At 44.8% G+C, this 14060-nt stretch overlaps 1 protein-coding gene across 1 annotated transcript in view; it reads left to right on the plus strand.

Moving 5' to 3' along the window:
• The window catches only part of gna12a (guanine nucleotide binding protein (G protein) alpha 12a), a 14960-nt gene extending 8711 nt beyond the window's left edge, over positions 1–6249 (plus strand). Inside the window, exons 3-6 of the mRNA XM_034543910.1 lie at positions 4409–4459; positions 4568–4768; positions 5051–5257; positions 6088–6249. Coding sequence (XP_034399801.1) covers positions 4409–4459; positions 4568–4768; positions 5051–5257; positions 6088–6249 — 621 coding nt within the window. The remainder of the gene's footprint in view (positions 1–4408; positions 4460–4567; positions 4769–5050; positions 5258–6087) is intronic.
• The last annotated feature ends 7811 nt before the right edge of the window (positions 6250–14060 follow it).

Below are 14060 nucleotides of genomic sequence, written 5' to 3' on the forward strand. Positions count from 1 at the left end.
TTTATCTGTGGCCAAAACTATCTGGAGTCAGACAGAAGCCACTTCCGTCTCCCTCTCACTTAACATACTGTGTGTGTGTGTGTGTGTGTGTGTGTGTGTGAGTGAGATGTCAGTGCACAGCTTTGGGTCAGACTTTGTCTAATCAGGAGTCGCTGTGTGATAAAGCCGGTGCGTCCTGGCTTAAAGGATAAGGCTGTGCGGCTCATCGAGCAGGCGCCTTGTAACCAACCACAAGGTTGGCGGTTCGATTCCCCGGCTCCTACTGAGTCAAAGTGTCCAAAGACGTGAATATCTTATTCCCCGGTGCCACAGATCTCTATTGTTTCTCCATTTTGTCTTTTTTTATTTAATTTTTTTTTTCAACCTGGGTCCTATTTTTAAAACTCGAAGGGCTCTTGGAAAGCGCGGACCTCTCTGCCAAGTGACTAATGAAGCCAGTATCCGCCCCGTGAATTTATTGGGTTCTTACTTGGCCCCGAGCTACACCCTGGCATCGAGGTTCATGAAAAAATCAGGCCAGTAGTTTATCCGGAATTCCTTTCCAACAAACGGACAAATAAACCGCATTTAAAAAAACACAACTTATTTTGGTGCGGGTGTTTTACTGGCTAGCTAGTCATGCTAATTATGGCTAGCTAGTCATGCTAATTATGGCTAGCTAGTCATGCTAATTATGGCTAGCTAGACATGGTAATTATGGCTAGCTCGTCATGCTAATTCTGCTCTCATCTGTTGTGGAAACGAGTCTCGCTCCTAACCAGCGATTGAACTCCCGCCGCGTTCGCACACTACGAGCGACACAACAACCGGCTACGAGTCCGTTTCCATGGAAACCGGCGAACACGCCAAACCAATAGAACATCGCCAGCCCGGCGACGACAGTGAGTTAAGACTTTTGGCTAAGGCTATTGTTGGTTTTTAGGTATTTTCATGGGAATTTGTTGACGATTTAAAAAAAAAAAAAAAAAAGAAGATAAATATAGAACACACCGGCCAGAAAAACCAAAACGTCTACTGTGGAGTAAATGTGCTGAGTTAGACGCTCTCCGCCCCCCTTTTTTTTTCCTCCACTCCTCTGAGAGGTTTTCCGGGGATACCACAGTCAGCTTTTCCCAGGCAGAGCTGGAGTCGAGCCACCGGCTGACAGGGAGGAAACGGAGAGAGGGAGAGAGTCTGGTGAGAGGAAGAAGAGCGAGGGAGTCGAGGAGAAGTGGAGATTGTGGGAGAGAGAGAGGGGTAAAAAAAAAAAAGGAGAAACCGAAAGCAGGCGCTGTGTTTACCACGCCCAGATAGCGCTCGGTTTGATTTGACATAAACATCAAAAACCTTCTGCAGCACCCGACGAGAACGAGGCCGAGTGTCACGCTGAGGCCGTAAACTGTGTCCTGTTGTCCTCAGCGCCCCGAAAACAAAGGAGAGCGAAGGCTGTATACTGTATGCAGGCGACGCTGAGGCCCCGTAATAAGATGAAAAGAGGCCATAAACACGCGCCATATGGTGGACGATGTGAGTCTCTGATGCCGCGCTTCACGAGTTAAAATGGCCTCGCCCGTATTTACAGTGTGTAACTTTATCTACATGAGTTCACGGAGGAGGGGGGGGGGTCTCTGCGTTTCCCCTTCTATGGTTCTGCTTTCCGAGCTTAACTCTGGGCTGATGTTTCCATGACAACCGGATATGAAAATATCATATGCATTTGGATTTATTACAATATTGGGTCTTCATTTTCATCCAGTTTTTTTTTTTTTTTTGCATCATCAGCATCAGCACAGCGAAGTGCAGCTGGTGAACGAAACCATTCCAGATGGGTCTAAACCAGTATGAAAAAAAACGGCCCAGTAGGTCAAAGTTGAATCAGGAAGTCGTTCTGTAAACCGATGGATATTTACAACAGACGGTTTTAGTTTTTTTTTGTTTTCTCTTCCAGTTTACTTTGACTCACCCAGTGGTTTTGTTTAAAACCAGTATGATTTGATTGACAGCTGCTGATGTTTTACCAGTTCGGACTTCTTTCGGTGATATCTTGTCCCCAGAATTCAGCAAATTAACTCGTTACCGATCGGGATGGCGGCTGCAACGACGACAAGATACGCGTCGTAGTAAACTGGTGTTATCCCATTAAATTATGAATCGGCTATCGTCAACAGATTAATCAAAAAGAGTTTGTTTAGTTACAGCCGGAGACGTTTACTTTCTATATTCGGTTTGAAGTGAAGCGACTGCAGCAATCAGACAGTCATGGCACACCCAGTCTCACACACACACACACACGCACACAAAAAAACATATACCTGTGGCCACACACACACACACTCTCTCACAGTGTGAGCTTATTCAGGTCTTTGCTGTAATAAAGCCCCTAATCTGCCCATACACACCATGAATGGAGACATTCCTCTAGCCTTACTCAATCACACACACACACACACAAACCCAGACACACACACACACACAGTTTTACAAGTTAGTGATCTGCATTACAAGGGACTAAAACTCACCCGTGGCCTCATAAAGTTAATTAATTTTGATATTCACTCTGATGCCTCCACTTCATTAAGGTTTCATTTCTGCTGATGGCAGTTAAAGCATCTGTTGGAAATGATGTGTGTGTGTGTGTGTGTGTGTGTGTCTGTGTCTCTCGTCTGTGTTTGCGTATCCCTTCATCTCTGGGAATTCCCCTCTCTCTGCTTTTCCCTCCGACCAGCCCCCTCCTCCTGGACCAATCGGAGTCCCTCGGCTTTGTGTTTCCTATTGCTGTGACACTGTAGGTCAGCGACGAGAGGTCACGGGGTCACATCTCACCCGCGCACCGGGGTCGTGTTTTCCTGGCTGTTGCGCGGCATGCCAGGGACCGACAGAGATGGGTTTTCTGTGTGTGTGTGTGTGCGTGTGTGTGTGTTGCTAAAAAGATTTTGTAACTGGGTTCTGTCTGACTTGCTAATCCCTCCCTCCCCCATGTCTCTCCCCACTGTTTTCACACACACAGCTGTTTCCTGTTGAGTGTGTGTGTGTGTTTAATAGAGAGGTTTTAACTCTCGTCAGAAATCGGTATGAAGAAGAATTCAAACGTTTTAGAACGTTTACCACAGAAGAACATCGTGTGCGCCGCCGCTTGTTTCAGGCGCCCACTCGTTCCCATTAATGAAAATCAATTAGCAGCCTCGTAATCCATTAGAGGGGAAGATCAGACGGATGTGAAACCACATCGCCGCTCGACAACGGAGACTTTGTGTTCACTGTGACGCGATTTTTAAACGTGTCGAGTTTCTAGAATCCGCTAATTGATTTTTCAGCAAAAAACGGCTGCCGGGAAAAATCTCAAATTGTACAACGTGCGTTTAAAAAATGAAATGAAAAAATCGAATTTATGAATGATTAGGTACTCTGGTGTTGTTGTTGTTGTTGTTGTTGTTGTGAACATGTTTAAGGACAGATATTAGAACAGTCTCCATCCCGTCCTGGAAGTAAAGTTATCGTATATATCTGTTTTTTATGCAAGAAGCAACTACAGATGACTATAACTAAGTAAAAGAATAACATTCAAAACTTTTTTACTTCTGGGTTGTTGAAATAATTTTTTTACATAGTGAGTCTTTGTAGGTTTTCATTAATCTTAAAGCTGCATTCATTGTTTTTTGGGATACTAATATTGCCACGCTTTAAAGTTGTTATCGCAAATGTGCTGAGTCGTGTCTATGATACATATTTTTTGCCTATAACAGGGTTATGGGAGCTTTTAAATAATAATAATAATAATAAACAAGTGCTGCTGCTGGAACGGAGAACAAAATGACAGTAATCTCTGTAGATCTGAAAAGAATTAGAGTCAGCAGGCAGGTTTGTAACTATTGATTAGCGCGCTCCATTGTCGGATTACAAGACTTCGTAGAATAACAAGCACACTTTTTTTTTCTTTTTTTTTTTGTGATTACGAGACACGAATAAAAACTCCGGGTCACGTAAAACACAGAGACCCGCTATGCCGCTCGAATCCCTTCTTTAGTTGGCGACACTGTGCCGCGAGCTTTTAAAATGATAACGAGGCTGATGTGATTACGGTCGGTGACGTCGGGTACAAGCACGCTGTCCTTTGTAGCCGACTGGGACGAAGCCATCGATTGATGTGTTATTAAATCAATAAACTCACAGTACGACTGCTTCCATGAAATGTGAAATCAAATGAAGACGAAATACAATAAATCAAATGGTTTAATATTCGGTTTAAGGGGTTTAATTTGGGGTTTTAGTCGGGTTGATGACGAGGGTCCTGTTCACATTTAACTCGCACTTCCTGTCTCCCTTTACTCGACGTCGATTGGTTGAGAGGCCGGCCAGCACTTCCTGTAATTAGTCAGACCCGTTTTCATTTTGCCTTCTGTAATGGATGTTCTCTTCTTCCCGTCCGCAGAGCGAGTCGGTCAAATACTTCCTGGATAACTTGGACCGTATCGGCCAACCGGTGAGTCGCGCTGGCTCGTCACTTTGATTCTTCTTCTTCTTCTTCTTCTTCTTCTTCTCCTCCTCCTCCTCCCCCTCTTCTGACGTTTCCGTCCCCTCTCCTCCCCAGAACTTCATCCCGAGCAAGCAGGACATCCTGTTCGCCAGGAAGGCGACGAAAGGCATCGTCGAGCACGACTTCGTCATCAAGAAGATCCCGTTCAAGATGGTGGACGTGGGGGGCCAGCGGTCCCAGAGGCAGAAGTGGTTCCAGTGTTTCGACGGCATCACGTCGATACTCTTCATGGTTTCGTCGTCGGAGTACGATCAGGTAACCGCCGTTTGTCCCGTCGCGTAACGCCGATGTCTGTTTTCTTTTTTTAATGAAGTTAAGTCTCTTTTTCGAACAGGAAGCGTCGGAGAGACAACATTGACACAGAGCTCTCTTTGTGGTCGGCTGAGGGGACCCGATTGTTCCCTCGGTCGTGGCTCCGGTTCACATCAACGGTCATATGATGACGACTGAATCCTTAATTGGTGCTCGGATAAAAAAAAAAAACTGGATTAAAAAAAAACAAGGGATAATTGTGTGTGTGTGTGTGTTTGTTTCCAGGTCTTGATGGAGGACCGGAGGACAAACCGTTTGGTGGAGAGCATGAACATCTTCGAGACGATCGTCAACAACAAGCTCTTCCTCAACGTGTCCATCATCCTCTTCCTCAACAAAACCGACCTGCTGGTGGAGAAGATCCGCACGGTGGACATCCGCAAGAACTTCCCAGAGTTCAGAGGAGACCCCCGCAGGCTAGAGGACGTACAGGTAAACACACACACACACACACACACACACACAGGAAAGTAAGAGGTTTTTTTTATTTTTTTTTTATGTCACCGCTGCTTCTTCTTTTCTTCCCACGGTTTACGATCCGGCTACAAACGCACACATGTACATTACGGAAATGAGCGCGCGCACACACACTTTACACACACACACACACACACTTTACACACACACACACACACACACACACACTTTACACACAAACACAAGCCTCTCATTCATCAGTGTGTTTGCATGCACTCCAGAAAATCCCACTAATCCAAACAAAGGCAGCAAGTGTGCGTTCCAGTTGCTCAACCGCAAAAAAAAAAAAAAAAAAAAAAAGTAAAAAATACAAATCGGTTAAAAAGCATAAAACCACGGAGGTTCACTCTCATACGCACTCGGTCTCGGCGATATTTTGGAAAATCAGCTCCTCTGATGAGACGAAAAGGGAAGGGGGCGGAGTCAAGATGCAGCGACGTGTCACTGTAGATAAATGAGCGCACGTCGTTCCATTGCTTGGGATTCACTCGTTATTGATTTTAAAATGTAGCAGTAACACAATACAAGGCCTCCTACAAGATTATATTTTACTTTATTCATCCCCAGGGGGAAATTACTTGAAGCAGTAGCAAAAAAAATATTTTACAATAAAATAAAATGGTACTACTACAATAGTAGTGGAGTGTGTGTCTGTGAGGGGTCGAAGGCGTGCGAAACTCTACTCGGTTATCGTCATTTATTTGGATGAAAGTAGTGTGTGTATATGTGGATGTACACCGTTAACCCCCGGGTTACTGACGCGTCTCCTGCTCCGCTCCCCGCAGGCCTTCCTGGTGCAGTCGTTCAGCCGCAAGAGGAGGAACCGGGGGAAGCCGCTCTTCCACCACTTCACCACGGCGGTGGACACGGAGAACATCCGCTTCGTCTTTCACGCCGTCAAGGACACCATCCTGCAGGAAAACCTCAAGGATATTATGCTGCAGTGACCCTCTGGGTCGACGTAAAACTGTGAAACCCGGCCGTTGGATCCGGAGGGCCCAGAGGACGCAGCAGCCTGCGAGCGCATATTAACACTGACCTGTGGGCAGTGGGGGGGGGGGGGGGTTTAACTGAACTCTGAGCCCCGTGGAGCCCTGAAGGGACTCTGGGCCCGGTGGAAACTGTGAGGGTCGTAGAATATGACATGTATGAATGTGTGTGTGTGTGTGTGTGTGTGTGTGTGCGCTGGAAAAGACAGTCTGTGCCTTTCATATACAGGTTAGAAAAGGTTTTTAAAGAAAAATAAGAGAAAAATAGAGAAAAGCACCAACTACATGACATGAGCACTGAAAGTGTGTTTTTTTTCCTTTTTTTCCCCTAAGATGTATATATGTATGTATATATATATAAAAATAGATATGACTATTGACAACCCTGTCACTAAACAAATACAAGTCAGGCTGCCGGGGTGAGATGAGAGACGCCGTGTGAGGCAGGAAGGATTCAGGAAGGTTAGGAGCTAGTCCTAGTGTGCATGTGACCCAGGAGAGGGGTGAGGGTTTGGGTCATATGCTGCGTTATGCGATAAGGTTGCACAAGGGAACTTTAACGGAGGAAAAACCAAAAGAAAAGATGAGTCTCTCTCTCTCTCTCCTCTATTTCTCTCTCCGGCCCTGCTCGTGTTTATGACTCCCGTCATCACACGAGAGATGAACAGCTGCAGATAAGCGGCCTCATCCCACAACTCTCCTCCCCGCGGCACAATAGACGGACTGTTCGTCTCCAGCAGGAAACGGGAGACGGGTCAAATTAGAGACTCTCTCAGAAACACACACAGCTCCGGGGTCCTGTTTGAATTATTATGGTCCATATATGCCTTTCTTCTATTCCCCCGTACCGCAGTAGCCTCGACTGAACTCGAGGTGTGTGAGAAGTATCCCTCTTATGCTTTTCGGTATGCCGATAGTGGTTTTTTGTTTGTTCTCCAAAACGTGAGGGGAAGAGCGGAGAATGACAGGGTTGAACCGTAAATGACCTACTTACCATGTTGCCTGGCGGCCATTTTGGACTTCTGTAGCAGTCGGAATCGGCTTTATTGGCCAATTTGACTCCGGTTTCACGTACGCTCTCGTCGTACATGCATATTTAAATTACAAGTGACGGGATGAATATAAAGACAACAATCGCAACATTCCTGAGCTGGCGCAGGAAGTACAACCTCTGCTGGGCCTTTATCCGGATGGTGTTGATGTCGGAGGCCCACTGCAGGTTCCTAGGAGATTGTGGATCCAAGAATCCTGAAGGTCTCCACCGCAGACACAGTGCTGTGTGGTATGGTGAGGGGGTGGGGTAGTGTTGGGGGGGGGGGGGGCTACTCCTGAAGTCCGCTGTCATCTCCACAGTTTTTGGGCTTCTTCAGCTCCAGGTTGTTCTGACCACACCAGAGGACCAGCTGTTCAGACTCGGCACCGGTCCTGATGAGGCCGAGGACCGTTGTGTCGTCTTTTAATTTCATCATCTTTTAAACTGGTCAAAAAGCACAGTTTGTCATATAACTACTTTTTACTTGTACCCACCTGGACCATCGGCAACATTAACAAGCTGCTTCTTTTATTAATGAATCTATAATTCAACAATATGGGTGGCAATTCGTATTCCTCATGCACATAGTACGCTATCACGTTTCACTTGTAATTTAAATAGAGATAGACGGCCTCCCTTTTACCGAAGTAAAGGATCTGAATATTACCTCCTGGCTAAAACAACAACAACAACAACCCAAAAGGTAAACTAGAGAGTGCACAAGTGAGAACTACATGTTCTTCTCTCCAGTTGAACTGCACTCGCCACAAACGAAGGCTTTGTGGCTGATGACTCTGGTCAGCTGGTCAGCTGGAAGACAACTGAGAAGATTAGCCCAAAACGAGTCAAACGCGCCAGACTGAACTGTAACCGCTTATGCAGATGATACACAATCGGTTAATGTCCTGCACCGAGTCTGGTGTTTTCTATACGCCTTCGAGTCAAGATTCAAGATTTTTATTTGCCATTTGTGCACTGGACCACAGTCCAGACACACACACCAGCTAGTTGTTCCCCCACAGGCCTTCAGAACTTTGGGAGGGACTCCCATCGGGTCCCACAGCCTTGTGGGGGTTCACCTTTTGAGGGTTTGTCTGTGTTCAGCCTGTCGAACCTGGCATAGAAGGCGTTGAGGCTGTCTGGAAGGGTGGCGTCTCGGGGCTCTGGTTGTTGTGGTTCTCCTGTAGTCTGTGACGGACTTGGTTCCCTGCCACATCACTGCGTGTGTCGTGGTCCAGGTCGTAGCTCTCAAGTTTTTGGGAGTGAGCCCTTTTCTGCAGCTCGTAGCGGGCTCTCTTGTGCTCCACTTGATCTCCTGACTCGAAGGCCTCCCGCCGTGTCCTGATGTTCTCTTTCATTTCCCTGTTAAAACCAGGGTTGTTGGTTGGGGAACATGCACACAGTCCTGGGGGAGTGCACACATGGACGTGCACCAGCTGATGTAGTCACTCACAGTCTCTGTGTATTCGTGGGTGTCATGAGTGGCCTTTTTTTTTAAAAGTGCTTCCAGTCTGTGGCCTCTAAGCAGTCCTGCAGGCCAGCCTGTGCACCATCAGTCCAGGTGTTAACGGTTCTGACTGACTGGTTTTGTCTTGAGCCTTTTGTTATAGACTGGTTTGAGCCGGATCGCCATGTGGTCAGACTTTCCAAAATGGGGTTTTGGTTCAGCTGAGAAGGCGGTTTTTTTTTAATGTTGCTGTAGCACTGATCCAGTGTTTTATTTCCTCTGGTGGGGAAGGTCACAAACTGACACAGTTTAGGCATGTTTTTCCGGAGATTGCAGTGGTTAAAATCTCCCAGAATAATAACAGCAGCGTCAGGATATGTGTTTTCATGCTGACTGATCATGTCATGTAGCTCCCTCAGTGCAGCCTCCTCCATAGTTACCATAGAAACTCAATTTTGTTTATTTGTTTGTCTGTTTAGGTCTGCTGCAACAGCTACTTGATTACCGTAATCAATAAGTCAGAGGGCAACATTTTTAAATAATCAATTGATTGTCATTTACCAAGTCCTGGTCCTGTGTTATACCATTGTGAGGTGAATATGTCATTTCAAGACATTAGCTGTAGGAAATGTTGCTATGTTCTGATGTTTTAAAGCTGTTTTAGTGAATATTTTCATATTAACAATGAAAAAAAATGTGAATGGGGTCGAAGCCACAGGGAATTATCGCTTGACTCTGTAGTTCCCCTCGGCTTTAAAGAGCGGTTTAGCGTCTTTCTGCTTTTATTTTAACGGTTAGCCGTTAGCAGCTAGCTGGTGAGCACAGTTAGCCGTTAGCAGCTAGCTGCTAAAGAACGCGACACTTCCCTCAGGAGACCAAACCGGAGCTAAAAGGGGAGTAAATATTGGTAATACTTCACAAGGGGGGGGGACCAGAAACACGGCTATAACTGTCCTCTGAAACACTCTTCATGTCAACTTTGTCTCCAGCGGCTCGTTGAACGCACGCCACAAAGAATTCAAGTATTTAAAAAAAAAAAAAAAAGAAGGTGTACCTAATAAAGTGGCCACAGAGAAAGCACGAACGTAACCACTAGTCCGCAGTCCCCATTTCACCAGCCACAGTCAGCTTTGTAATGTATAGCGTAAAAGAAAAGAAAAAAGCACTGTTGCTATGGTTACTTGGCGTTTTTGGTGGTTTTAAAAATGTTGACCAGAACTCTTTCTCAGATGCCCCGTTATGTGATTTTTGAAAAAAAAAATTAATGGATACCTGCCAGCCAGCCAAGAAAGAAACATGCATCTTCAAAACCCTTTCCAACCCACACAATCCTTCCAACCGGTTTACATAATTCACTCTTGCATGACTTGGTACGCAGCGGTAGGACACAGCTGGGCTGCTCCTCCCACCCGGAGTACTGAGGCCCAAATGGGCCTGGAGGGGAATGAGGCGGATCATGAGCACTTCCACACGCCTTATTATTATTATTATTATTATACTGTATTAAAGTGTCATTTTGTATGTGTTTTGCATAGCGACTTTAAGGCCCCCTTTTCTGTGCATGTTCATCCATATTGTATATAGAATACTGTAAGTATTTGACTGACACTGTGTGTAATGTGGCGACCCGACGACACAAACGCCACTCTGTCTAACAGTCTCACTGTAACTGTAACGTGTTGTCGTTAACTAACCTACCTTTTACCACTCACGCAAGTTGTTGTTGTTGTTGTTGTTTTTTGTTGTTGTAAGCGTCGTCATTGCACTGGATGCGGATCCGAGAGAAAAACAACCAGGAAGGAAAATGTCTGAGGAACGAAAACAAAGGCGAGCGGAACGAGAGGAGGGAGCTCTTCTGCTTTTTGTTGTTGTTTTTGTTTGTTTGTTTTGTTTTCAGTTTCCCAGTGCCTTGGCTTTTGTGCTCTGTGGTGAAATACACTGCCGTTTGCTGACATGCCGTTTCTCTTATTTCCTTCTGCGTGTGTTTTGAGTGTGTCGAGGCGAAGGGTCAGGACGAAAGATTAGAGGAGCGGAGGGAGAAGGCAGAGGATTAATAACAACAACAACAACAACAAAGGTTTTGAGTTTACGAAGGAGAGGAGAAATAAATCCATGTACTTTTTTTTAAATTTTTTTATTGAACATGAGAAGCCCGTTTGCAACGCCAGAAAGCTGAGCGTCGATACACACTGATGTAAACTGATAGGCTTTCATGCCACATCATGCAATATGATCATCGGCCATCAACAACAACAACAATAATAAAACTGAAGTCTGGCAATATCTCTGTTACCCGGCAGAGTCTGACCTTTTGCTTTGGCTTTTAATCAGAGGAGCTCTGATACATAACAGACCGCATGTCGAGAGAGGGAGAGGGGGAGAGGGAAGGAAGGAGAGAGAGAGAGAGAGAGCCCAGAAACGACTCCACCAGAGCGTCGGTCGTTGTTTTACAAGCCGGTGGTCCGCGTGGATTCGCTTACACAGGAAGCAAAGTCCAATGTCATTCGATGGTCTATGAATGGGGGGGTGGGGGGGACACGGACTGGGGGAGGGATGGACAAAGGGAGGAAGAGGGAATACAAGAAGAAAAAAAAGAAAGGATAGAGGGAGGGGAGGAGGTAGAGAGGTCATGTTTCCTCTGTTGAGCCCACTTCCTGTCCTGAGCCCAAAATGGAGAGACCGTAAGAACGACATCCCTCCGCCTGTTTCAGTCTCCACACACACACACACACACACACACACACACACACACACACACACACACACACCAGCCTCCCGCGGTATCAGAGAAAGGAGATGAGAGGGAAAAAGCAGGGAGCAGAAAAATATGTCCCCAGTGGTCTCTGAAACATGAGGAAGCCTTCGTTTATAGAGGCAGAGACCCGGGACATTGTGTCCTCAAGTTGCACCGCGTGTGTGTGTGTGTGTTTAATTAAATATACGGTCATTAACAAAACAGGATAGTTTAATTCAATGTGCTTTCCAAGTTTATTTATAGAGCACAATTCGTACACAAGGCAATTCAAAGTGCTTTACAGCTGCTTAAAATTACAAAAAGGCAAATAAAATCATTCCATAAAAACATCAAAATAATCATTAATTAATTATATAAAAAGCGAAGAGTGCAGATAAAATTAAATATTGTTTCCGTGTGGAATAAATCAACGTCTTTTTGGATTTAAAAGCTATAAAAGACAGTGGAGGGACACATGGTTACCCCATAGCAACCATCCAGCACCCAATCAACCAATCAGAATACACCAGCAATCACGAAGCGACCACCTGAAACACTGTAGCAACTTCCCTTTGAACACACAACACCCCGAAGACAATGTGAATCTAACTGACAGTTATACCCCTCAAAGAAAATGCATTAACTTCTTATCAACACAACCACCCCATAAATCACCATAGCAACCACCACAAACCACCTTGTGCATCGTTGCCAGGACCACCCGGGGCAAAAAAAACTGCGTTTGAACACAATAACCGCTTTTACGGTTTTTTTTTAACTATTACGCAAGGCCTCGCCGTAACACTTAGTCAGCAAGCACACACACACACGTCTAGATGTGCAAGCACACGCACACACGCTTAGATGTGCAAGCACACGCACACACGCTTACATGTGCAAGCACACACACACACACGCTTAGATGTGCAAGCACACACACACACGCTTACATGTGCAAGCACACGCACATCTAGATGTGCAAGCACACGCACACGTCTAGATGTGCAAGCACACACACACATGCTTAGATGTGCAAGCACACGCACACACGCTTAGATGTGCAAGCACACACGCTTAGATGTGGCCTTTCTGCACGTGCACTCTGTATGAATGGTACAATAGAGGGTTATTATACAGCATATTAGAGCTGTAATTGAAATCAGAAATGCATGTTAGTATACGAAAGCTTGAGTGCCACCACACTGTACCGAGTGTGTGTGTGTGTGTGTGTGTGTGTGTGTGTGTGTGTGTGTGTGTGTGTGTGTGTGTGTGTGTGTGTGTGTGTGTGTGTGTGTGTGTGTGCGTGTGTGTGTGTGTGTGTGAGAGGGGTCTGAGTGTGTACCCTCCTGCATGTGTGTGTGAATCGGGTCTCATGACTCTGGTTAAGCTGATGTTTCCCTGAGGCGGTTTTGATTGGATCTACGTCTGAACTCTGATATTTAATAATGAGGCATGTACTCCCTCGGTTTCTGCCCCTGACTCTCACACACTCACACACACACACACACACACACACACACACACACACACACTGAATCCTACAGTGAAGTATAAACAACTAGGCTCATTAGCCGGTGATTTGATGACACGTCTCTGGGCCGCAGGGCCGTCCCGTCATCCCAGCGCTCCTGTTTTACTTCACACTGACAGCTCGGTGATGGCTGCCATCTAATCGGCTCTGCAGGATGTGTTTTCTCTTCTGCTGCAGAGCCTCCGGGGCAGATTGGTTCTTAATGAGCGCAGCAGATAGATGACGAGAAACACAACTACGCATGCATACGCACATAATCGTAAAAACTTTTCACGTTGTGCCTCTCACAGCAATTAAATTGAACTTATGTAAACGATTAATTAAATGGTTAAACCCACTGGTTGTGCATCTTCCCCCTTTCACTCGTTCTCGCTTTGCTAGAAAGGCGCATGTCTCCCTCTGCTGGTGGAACACGAGTAATGCATTGTGACATTTAAGTCTACAGCGACGCTGTCAAACTTTTATCTTGCGAACAAAACACAAAAAAGTATTACAATTAATTGTTTGGCAATTATAAAATATATATAAATATTTTAGATATATTTTAACATTTTAGTCGACAGCGATGCTGTCAAACTCGTCTTTTATCTTGCGACAAATAATAAAATTAATTGTTTTATTATAAAATATAATAACAATATATAATAGTTCATATATATTTTAACATTATTATCGTCTTTTATCTTGGGACAAAAAAAAAGTATTAAAATTCAATGTTTGGCAATTATAAAATATATATAAATATTTTAGATATATTTTAACATTTTAGTCGACAGCGATGCTGTAAAACTAAAAAAAAAAAAAAAAAGTAAGTAATAAAATTAATTGTTTGGCAATTATAAAATATAATGATAATAATAATATATAATATAAAAAATAAATGTATTTGAGTGCATTAGTTTTGGAGGAAGAAACTCCTGCAGATTGAACACTTTAGGTTGATTTTGAGTGTCACAGTCTACGTCTTCAACATTAATTAGTGTGTTTTGAGTGAATGTAGACATGATTCTTCAACATTAATTAG

This window comes from Cyclopterus lumpus, chromosome 1 (genome assembly GCF_009769545.1).
Source record: "Cyclopterus lumpus isolate fCycLum1 chromosome 1, fCycLum1.pri, whole genome shotgun sequence".
Classification (NCBI taxonomy): Eukaryota; Metazoa; Chordata; class Actinopteri; order Perciformes; family Cyclopteridae; genus Cyclopterus; species Cyclopterus lumpus.